The 9,917-nt window shown below is 50.7% G+C and overlaps 1 protein-coding gene across 1 annotated transcript in view; it reads left to right on the plus strand.

The window, feature by feature from the left end:
- Nucleotides 1-2,335: 2,335 nt before the first annotated feature.
- Def8 (differentially expressed in FDCP 8 homolog) overlaps nucleotides 2,336-9,917 on the plus strand; it is a 19,686-nt gene continuing 12,104 nt past the window's right edge. Inside the window, exons 1-4 of the mRNA XM_050165121.1 lie at nucleotides 2,336-2,479; nucleotides 5,188-5,345; nucleotides 7,535-7,668; nucleotides 9,333-9,430. Coding sequence (XP_050021078.1) covers nucleotides 5,338-5,345; nucleotides 7,535-7,668; nucleotides 9,333-9,430 — 240 coding nt within the window. The 5' untranslated portion in view covers nucleotides 2,336-2,479; nucleotides 5,188-5,337. The remainder of the gene's footprint in view (nucleotides 2,480-5,187; nucleotides 5,346-7,534; nucleotides 7,669-9,332; nucleotides 9,431-9,917) is intronic.

Here is a 9,917-nt window from a genome sequence, read left to right on the forward strand (position 1 = left end):
TTTTTGATTCGCTTTCCAGGGGCACGTGTCCAACCTAAAATTTCCGGAAGAGGGCAGAGTTTGATTTGAGTTGCCTAGTGACCGCTGTGATGGGTTTGTCTCAGGAGGCGCTTCAGGAGTTAAGTTTAACCGTGATGCCTTCAAGGGAATGGGTGGCGCTTCTGTTGTCTCAGGCCACTGGGAGCTCACTGACAGACGCCCAGGAGGCCAGAGCAGTTAAAACAGAATAGACAGATTCCTTAGAGCTTTGGTTGCACAACCTTTGCATTAGAACCTAGTAGTGAGCCAGGCACTCAGGCAGGCAGATCTCCGAGTTCTAGACCAGCCTGATCTACAAGAGCTAGTTCCAGGACAGACTCCAAAGCTACAGAGAAACCCTGTCTCAAGAATAAAAAATAATAAGAACAATAAAAAGAACCTAGTAGTGTTGGAGAACACTAGTTCAAAGCTGGCGGAGGAATGACAAACTCCTACGGCCTTTGCTAAGCTTACTTCTAAGTTAAGAACAACCTTTCCACAAGACTTGCTCCTTGCTGGGTGCTCTCCTTGAGAGTTCTACACATACTCCTCTCTTGATCCTTTATGACCACATTGCAGGCGTGTTGTAGACATCCACTTGACCTGATCACGATGGAGACGTAGAATTGGTTTTCTTAAACAACGGACTCCCAGCACTCTGCAAGCTGAGGCAGGCAGATCTCATCTCTGAGTTCCTTTGAGAGGCCAGCCTGGTCTGCCCAGTGAGCTCTAGACTACACACTGCTACAGAGTGAGGCCCTGGTTCAAACACCACCCCCAAAGAGCTCCTCAACTAGGCTCACAAAGCCACTAAAAACCAAGAATCTTGTATTTTTGCATGATTTTTCACCTTTCTCTTTTGTCTCTTAAACATTTGTGTCGACATCTGTTCAACCTTTAAACACCTTAGTCACTCCAGAAATATCTGCCCCCCACAAAAGGGTTGAGAATGGAGTTTAGTCAATAGGGTGCTGTCTACTATGCAGGAGACCCTGGGTTCAATACTGGACTATGCAAAAAACAAAACAAAACAAACTAAAACCCAGCTGTGCTGCAATCCCCTTTCCCAGGAAGTGGAGGTGGGAGGATTAGAAATTCAAGGCCATCCTCAGCCTTGAATTAGTTAAACACCAGCCAGCCTGGGCTACTTAAAATTCTGTATAAAAACAAACAAAAATTTAGAAAAGATGCTTGAAGTTCTCCAGCCATTGCTGCAAACCTGCAAATCACCTTGGCTTCCAGCAGCAAGGAAAAATAGTCAAAACCTCTGGTAATTGAAAAGAGGCAGAACTGGGTTCATCCCAGACTTTCCTTGAAGGTGAGGGACAGGTTCCACCGCTACTATAGACACTGGTTCATATCAGTAACTGTTACTAACTGGCTATGGATAGTCCACCTGCTAAGAAGACCATTTCCACTCAGACCATCCTCATCTGGGGATTCAATTGTTCCTGGGCCTGTGTGACTAGCACCCTTGGGTCCAAGCACTGGTCTAGACTTCCAGCACTGAAGAAAGAATACAAAATGCTTGCCTTTAGCTCTTAGCTTTGGGGATGAGGACCAGACAATAAGTACAAATGTAAGAGGGGGAGATATCAGACAGTGATGAGTAGGAAAAGGGCCGTGCCTTTCAGAGTCCTCTGCTGAAACCGAGGATGAAGGTGTTGGGGAGACGTTGGCTGTCATTTAGGAAAGAGTGTTTTATAGAGGGGTGAGCAGGAGAGGGCCCTAAGTGTGGACCTGGCTTGTTAGGGCTGAAGAGAGAGGCTAGTGAGAGAGCTGGGAGGCGAAGTCTGAGAGTCTGAGGCAGACTTCTCCAGGACACTTCTAGCTGCCGGACTGAGACTTGGGGGCGGGGGGGGGGGGGGGGGGGGGGGGGGGGGGGGGGGGGGGGGGGGGGGGGGGGGGGGGGGGGGTGGGGTGGGGTGGGGTGGGGGGTGGGGAGAGCTGAAGATAGTGAGGCTCCCACGGCTGTGGTGGTTACCATGGAGTGGGCATTGGTGGAAGTCAGGCCTGACAAAGCCTCTGGGGAACGTGATTGGGAATGCACTAAGGAGCATTCAGTGGGAATGATGCACCTGCTATCAAAGAGAGGGGTGTGTGTGTGTGTGTGTGTGTGTGTGTGTTTTTATCAAAGAGAGGTGTTAAGTGTCTACACGGTGGTGTCCTGGAGACAGTTGAATGCCATTGTTGGAGTTGTGGGAACGTTGAGAGGTTGCCACTGCGGAGCCATTCGCTTGAACGCAATTACCAGAGGAAGAAAATTTTCCAGAAGCCAGAAACGCACCTCACAGCCCCGAAACAGTATCTTGGAGGCACATCAAGTGAGCCAGAGGCACAACCGGTGTCATGAACCTCCTGGCCGGAGGCGGCAGCAGCGGGCGGCGGAGCCGGTACAGTGTAGCAGCCGCAACGGAGTACAGTGTAGCCAGCCGGTCCGGTACAATGTAGCGGCAGCCAGGTAAGCGGCGGAGCGGGCTCTGCAGGCGACTGGTGGGTTTTGTGGGGAAGCAGGCGAGGGTACAGATCTCGGCACGCGGTCACCACTTGCCGGAACCCAGAATCCGGTTTCTGTCGCGCGCACCAAGGGCGCAGAACTGGCAGAGGCCTCAAGCTAGACGTCCAGCTCCAGGCTGCCGCCTGCTGGCTCTCCGCTGTGAGCAAGGCCTTGGTGACCTCATTGGTCCCCGCATTACGTGGGGCAGAGCTTAGCATCCACTGATGGGGACCCCCTCCCCTTCAACCCCCGGGAGGCCGTCAGAGGCTGTGTGTGAGGCTCCGGAGCCAAGCACCACAGGACTGTTAGCCCTCTTGCGATATTGGCCTTTTCTGAGCTTTCGGTTTCACAGCTATGAAATAGGTGAGGAATGTCTTACAGAGCTGCCCCAGTGAGAACAGGAGCATCCTCAGAATGAATTCATTTTGTAATGGGTAGAAGTGTGAGGTGCGCTTCTGGGGTGGCTTCGCTGCACCTGCTTGGGTAGTTGAGAATGGTTAACCCTGGCTCCGATTGGCCCGTATTTCTCGTCCATCCTTGTTACAGATATGATCAGATAGGATCTACCTTGTCCCTTCCCAGGGCCTTCTGTGGTCCTTGTACTCTCACTTTTTTTGTGGCTGAACCCACGGTAACACATGGGATGCCGGCTCTTGATATCAGAAACACGCCCTGAATTTCCGCCTAGTACTTCTGATGCGTCCGTAGAACCTCGAGCTTTACTCCAAGGGTTTCAACTGTTATCATCAGCTTTAGGAGAGGGCTCTGCAGGGACTTGATGGAATAGGGTTTTGTTTTGTGTTTTCCCCTTTCTTCAGGCGAACCATGAATTCTGGGTGCAGGACTCTGTGAGATGGGTGGGGGAATAGGAGATGGTGTCATACTCAAAGCCAGCTGTTGCTTCCAGCAGCCAACGCCAGGATGTTGTCTCTTTGTTCTCAGTTGTCCGGGCAATATGATTCTCCAGACTGGTTCCAGACAAACTAGGCAGACAGGTCAAATGACTCCGTTGCTTAATTCATCCCCCGCTTTTGTTCCAGATCAGGTGGTTGGCGGTGCCAATCAGAATTGGGTAAGGGGACCTTTTTTCTTGGAGAGAGTCGCCCAGAGGAGAGTTGCTGACAAGTATTCTTGCCAAGGTCTTTTTGCCTCTCTGACTGTATTCTAAAATATGAGGAGGTTTCCAGGGTAGGCTTCTGGGCGTGACTCCTGCATCCTCCACCCAGTTCCTTTTAGATTGGGCTGACCTCAGAATATCAGTACTGCTCAGCTGCAACTCCGGTTTCTGGTGTTACCAAACTACACCCTCATCCTTCCTCTCTACCTTGGACTACTCCCCGACTTCCAGCCAAGAGATTAGGGCCATATATTGATTCATTTATTATTATTATTATTATTTTGGTTTTTCAAAAACAGTGTTTCTCTGTGTAACAGCTCTAGCTGCCCTGGGACTCACTTTGTAGACCACACTGGCCTCGAACTCACAGAGATATGCCTGCCTCTGCTTCCAGAGTGCTGGAATCAAAGGTGTGTGCCACCGCAATCCAGCTTGGGACTTTTTATTAATAAATTTAATTGTTATAACAATCTTCACACTAGATCCTATGGAGGTTGTCTTAGTGGTTACAGAAATGAACCAGCCTATATGTGAACTGTTAGGCAGATGTTTTAATTCCAAGGGGAGAGTTGGAGAGAAAGCTTATGCTGCCTGCAGAGAAAAATGAAGGCATTTTATTATTTTTGTTTGTTTGTTGGGGGCGGGATATAGGATTTGTTAGTCACGAGACTTTCTTCGTTTTAAAACAGGGCCGCACCGTGTTTCTTTGGCTCACCTGCTACTTGTTATATAATACAGGCTGGCCTTGAACTCATAGAGATCCATCTGCTTCCACTTCCTAAGAATATAATTTATTTTATTTTATTGTGAGACAGAGTCTCACTGTGTAGCCTTGGTTAGCCTGGAACTCACAGGCTGGCCTTGGAATTCACAGACATCTGCCTGCCTCTGCCTGCCCAATATGTGTACATAGATTTGCTTTAGTGTTTTGTTTTTTTGAGACAGGGTTTCTCATTTTTAAAGAAATGTCTTTCTTGTTGTTGAAGGGAATTTTCCCGTGTAAGATGGAGATAGACGGCCAGTTTGTCCTTGCAGGGCTCCTGTCCTATCCCATGCCCGGTGGAGTTTTCTCTTGCAGTAAGAGGATGGCCAGTGGGTGCATCTGCAGAGCGCTAACAGGGGTGGAGGAACTGGGTGAACAGCAGGCTTTACAGATGAAGGGCGGAGAGTCTGTCTCTTTCCCCCATGATTGTCCCTATTTACTGCCTAACCCTGCGTGGTACTATTATAATTCCTTTTTTGAGACATGAACATTGGGAGCAGAGAAAGGCTGTGGGGCTGGCAGAGCCAGCATTCATATCGAGGCTGTTCATCTTAGCCATATGAGGGGACTGGGGCCATCTATTAGACTCTATTTTGGCCACAAGAACTCTCCCTTCCGGTAGCAGTGATCTAAACAGGTTTGTTTCTGCCGTACTTGGCTGAAAGCTGGTGGTGAGCAATTCTAAGCTAGATGGAATTGCTTTAGGTCGTGTTACTTGGCAGTCCTCATTTGCGGCTCCTGTCATAGCTCAAGGTGCTTGTGCCAGCTTCACCCCTTACATCTGCATTCCAGACGGAGGAGGAAGGGCGGAAGAACAGTTCTGAGAAGTCCCGAGTGATCGTTTTCTGCTCACGTCCTATTGATCAGAGCATAGTCGTATTACCATGCCCGGGTGCAGGGAAGACTGGGAAATCATGTCACAATGACGACTCCTCACTCAGGATGAAAGGGTGAGTGAACGCGGGGGTAGCTGAATCTCTCCTGCACTCTGGCTACTCCTTAGGACTCTTGGGAGGTGCTGGGCCTTAGTTGGGGACCCCTGACTGTAGCACACTGTGTGACTTACCCAAAGTCATCAGCCCAGGGCACCTGAGTTCCCTTAGGCCAATGGTTCTCAACCTTCCTAACATTTTGGCCCTTGAATACAGTTCCTCATGTTGTGGTTGTTGAACTCTAGCGTCCAAACACCGAGAAGGAGTCTCTCCCAGAGACCACCTCATACACCACAGCCGATGCAAAAGCATGAGGATTTTATTAATTCTGTCATGACAGGGTCCCTCAGCATTAGGGAAGCCGAGAGACCTCGAATAGCTGGTACAGTCTACTTTTAAAGGAGCCACAGAAGCAAGGGGGGTTGTTCTTTGACTATTCTGATTGGCTTATTCGAAAGGGCTATTACCAATAATTGACTGGAGAGCTGTTGCCAGATCAGATGAGGTAAGAGGTCATTTTGACCCCGTTTCCCGGGGGACCGAATCAAGACATACGTATATGGGTAATTGTTCAGGAACTGAGTACGTGCGAGTGTAGCTGTTAGGTCCTTGGTTCCCAGGGGAGGAGGGGAAGCACTATGGCACAGAGGCTGAGAGGATTCAGAATTGTCAAAAATGGCTTCAGGATTGTCTTAAAGTCTTTCATGGTGACCCCCAAAACCATAAAATTATTTTTGTTGCTACTTCATAGCTATAATTTTGTCACTGTTATGAACCATAATGTATAATCTGATATGCAGGATATCTGATATGTGACCCCACCACCCCCAAGGGGTCAAGACCCATAGATTGACAATCACACTGCCTTCGGCCTTCTGTTGGCAGCTGGTAGCTCTTATCACTCTGGCCTCCTCCCTGGACAGAGGCGAAGCCAGTAGAACTCGGCCTTTGGGGCACCTGGCTCTGGAGAGGACCCCTGCAGGTGCTGGTTCCCACTCCACACAGTGAGGAAGGACCAGCCACTCTCGGACTTTCACCTCCAAGTGGAAGAGCAGGGAAAGAGTCACAAATTGTTTTGGTTTTCTGAGGCAGGGTTTCTCTGTAGCTTTGGATCCTGTCTTGGAACTAGCTCTAGTAGACCAGGCTGACCTTGAACTCACAGAGATCCACCTGCCTCTGCCTCCCAAGTGTTGGGATTAAAGGTGAGTGACACAGGTGCCTGTCGTGCTGAGTGCCTGTGAACTAATTTCACCCACCTTGACCCACCTCTGGGCGAGGAAACAGGCCAAGAGAGGCTAGGGAATGAGGCCTACCTAGATAAGTGGAGGACTGCATTCAGGCTGCTTCTGTTTTATTCGGATACAGCCCCTCCCTTTTTGCCAGGAGCCACCAGCTTTGTGTTCCCAGTGTAGGCTAAGCTCTAAGGAGGGGGAAGAGCCTAGTGATCTTGACTTCGGACAAGTGGGAAGCTAAACACTTTCCTGCTATGTAGGATGCGGGGGGGGGGGGGGGGGAGCTATAGGAACAACTCAGACCACGTGGTTCTAAGGCAGGACTGGAACACAGGCCCAAGAGGTTCAAGCCTATACTGGAACCTAGATGCATTGCTGGGACCAGGGAAGAGTGCCTAGGTCACTCTGCCAGTAGCAGGACAAGGATGGGCCTTGGATTTGGCTTCAGAGAATTCACTGGCAAACACTCTAGCAGGGCTGATGTTCTTGGGTCTCTGCTTTATATGGGACACCTCAAGTAAGGGGACAGGAAGGAAGATCCAGTCCCAAGAGGTGACTCTCCTAGGAACAGGCTAGTAGCAAGGGCCTGGCTGGATTGGGGTCTTGTGAGAAATTTGCCATTTGAGGCCTAGCAAAGAGCCTACTCAGTAGCTCCGGGGCTGGAGCCCTCCAGCATCTGGGGCCGAAGGAGCCCCTGCATAGGAGCAGGGCCTCGGATTCTAGACTTTGCATCTGGCACGCTGGAATACCCTGGGCCAGCCCTCATCACTGGGGTTTCTCCTGAGAGAACACTATCTGTAGAGCCTGGTTAGGGGAGCTGAGGTGGCCTGTGGGGAGGATAAGGATTGAGGCTGCTTTGTGGAGTTGCCCTGCACTATCCCCCAGCCTCTGAGAAGGGAGAGAGGGCCCTGGAGAAGAGGGATGATGGGTCATGGCACGCCCGGACACTCATCTCAGCCCTGCTGGGCCCCGCAGGTGGGATGCTATGGAATATGATGAGAAGTTGGCTCGGTTCCGGCAGGCCCACCTCAACCCTTTCAACAAGCCACTTGGACCAAGGCAACATGAACAGGAACCCAGTGGGAAGGCCCAAGAAGTCACTTCTGAAGGTGAGCACTGGTGACACCTTAGACCAGCCCTAGCACTCTTTCTGCACATGGACCTTCCCATGGGGTGGGCATAGTCCCTTCCCACCTGCTCTGAGGTTCTCCTTTGTTTTCCTTACCAGAATAAACAATCTCTAGATGGCAGGGATCTGAGTCTGGAGAATCACCGTTGAGTCCCAGGTCCTCACACTGTATGTTCTTAGTGAACCCTTGAGCAAACTCAGAGCTAAGGTCTCGGGAGAAGAGTCCAGTGGGTGGAATGTCTGTGGATAGACCCGCACCTCCTTGGGGTCAGAAAGGGACGAGGACAGTCATTTTGGATAAAGTAGTTAGAGTGTTGGGATCAGAGCGGTTGTCAGGGTGGCCTAAAGTTCACACAGGACTTCATGAATTTTCTGATGTAGGCAGTTGGTGGTGTCTCATCAGTCAGTCACACAGGAAGCGTCTGCCTTAGAAATTGGGATTATTCGTTTGTTTGTTTATTGAGAGACCAGGTCTCTCTCTATAGCCAAGGCTGGCCTGAAACTGGTGACTCTGTTCCAGCTTCTCAGCTGCTGGGATCTCAGGCAGTTGTATGGCCACACCCAGTTTGGGGTGGTTCCATAATGCTATCTTGTGGATCTCTCTGAGATACCCAGTATTGGTTCACAAGGTCAGACTTCCTACTAGGGGATCAGAAACTTCACTTGTAATTCTGATTAGTGCTTTCTGGTCTCCACATTGAGACAGAGTCCTTTACAAACACCAACCAGACAGAAACAGACAGCTAAGTGGTCCCCACTCCCCCCTTTCTGTGAGCACCCCAACACCTCTGTGTTATGGCTTAAGTAAAATGCTGCAGATCCCCAAAGTGGCTGCAGTGGGCAGCGGGTCCTGAGACCACGCCGCAGGTCCCTGAAGTGCCGACAGGCAGCGGTAGTGGGTCCTGAGAGCTGCCAGCCCCAGGCAGGAACGGCACAGTTCCCCAAGTGGCTGCAATGGGCCACGAGGGGCAGGGAGTCCCAAGCAGGGAGCGCGTGGTGGGTGAGAGACCTCCAGGGGGCAGCCAGTCCCATGAGGAGAGACGGATGGGCACGCCACGAGACCACGCTGCAGGTCTCTGAAGGTGACTGGTTCCTGGCAGGGAGCCACGGAGCTGGCTAGAGATAGACAGATAGGCACACCATGATGGCAGAATGAGGTTGGATATATTTTTAGGGGGTTATGGAGGGGAAAGGGGAGAAGAGGAGAGAGAAAGAGAAAAAAATCAGAGGGGGGAAGGGGAGAAGTGGGGGGGAAAGGGAGAGACAGATGCTGCCTCTGGCGGGAGGGGGCAGGGAGAAAGAGGAGAGGGAGAGAGGGGGAAAGGGAGGGAGAGGGAGAAGGAGAGAGAGAGAGAGAGAGAGAGAGAGAGAGAGAGAGAGAGAGAGAGAGAGAGAGAGAGAGAGAGAGAGAGAGAGAGAGAGAGAGAGAGAATATGGAAAAAAGGAGGGAAAGACTCAGGCTGGAAGCTAAAGATCAGCTTGCCTCAGTGGATGGGAAGGGAGTGGGCGTGGCTTGTCTCTTAAAGGGACAGAGCAGGCCAATACACTCAATTCTATCCAGCCCAGCCACGTCCGTGGGTAATGAGGAGAAAGAGGCAGCAGGCGGACCTTTGGCCACCTTTCATTCATGTCCTCTCACTCCAGAGACTCTGCCTGAGCTGCCCGCTGGGGAGCCTGAGTTCCACTACTCTGAGCGCGTGATGGATCTTGGCCTGTCTGAAGACCACTTTTCTCGCCCTGTGGTAAGGTTTGGAGTCTAGACCCTTACTTAGGTGTTAGCCTCATCACAGCACTTCTAAGTGCTCATGGTCCAGACACTCTCTTGAGCTGCGGAGCAACTTCCTTCCTAGCTAGCTACTACTGTTGGGCTCAATGGCTCCCAAGTCAGCCAAGGCTCCTGGGTTTCGAATATGAAACATACATGGCACCTGGCCCTCATCTTCAGAATCTGAGGGTCTAGAGTCAGCTTGGGGAAGGGCAGTGGGGCTCCTCTTTTATATTTATTTATTTGTTTATATTTATTTAGAGACAGGGTCTCACCATATTACTTTGGCTAGCCTGGAACTCACAATGTAAACCAGACTGGCCCTGAACTCACGGAGATCCACCTGCCTCTGACTCCTGAGTGCTAGGAATAGGGTTATGTGCCACCATGCCTGGGAGTTTTCATTTATTTATGTGACCTTTAAGCTTTATTCATGCAGATGTACACATATACTATATATGTGA

This window comes from Alexandromys fortis, unplaced genomic scaffold (assembly GCF_014885135.2).
Source record: "Alexandromys fortis isolate MF-2015 unplaced genomic scaffold, M_Fortis_MF-2015_v1.1 scaffold_165, whole genome shotgun sequence".
Classification (NCBI taxonomy): Eukaryota; Metazoa; Chordata; class Mammalia; order Rodentia; family Cricetidae; genus Alexandromys; species Alexandromys fortis.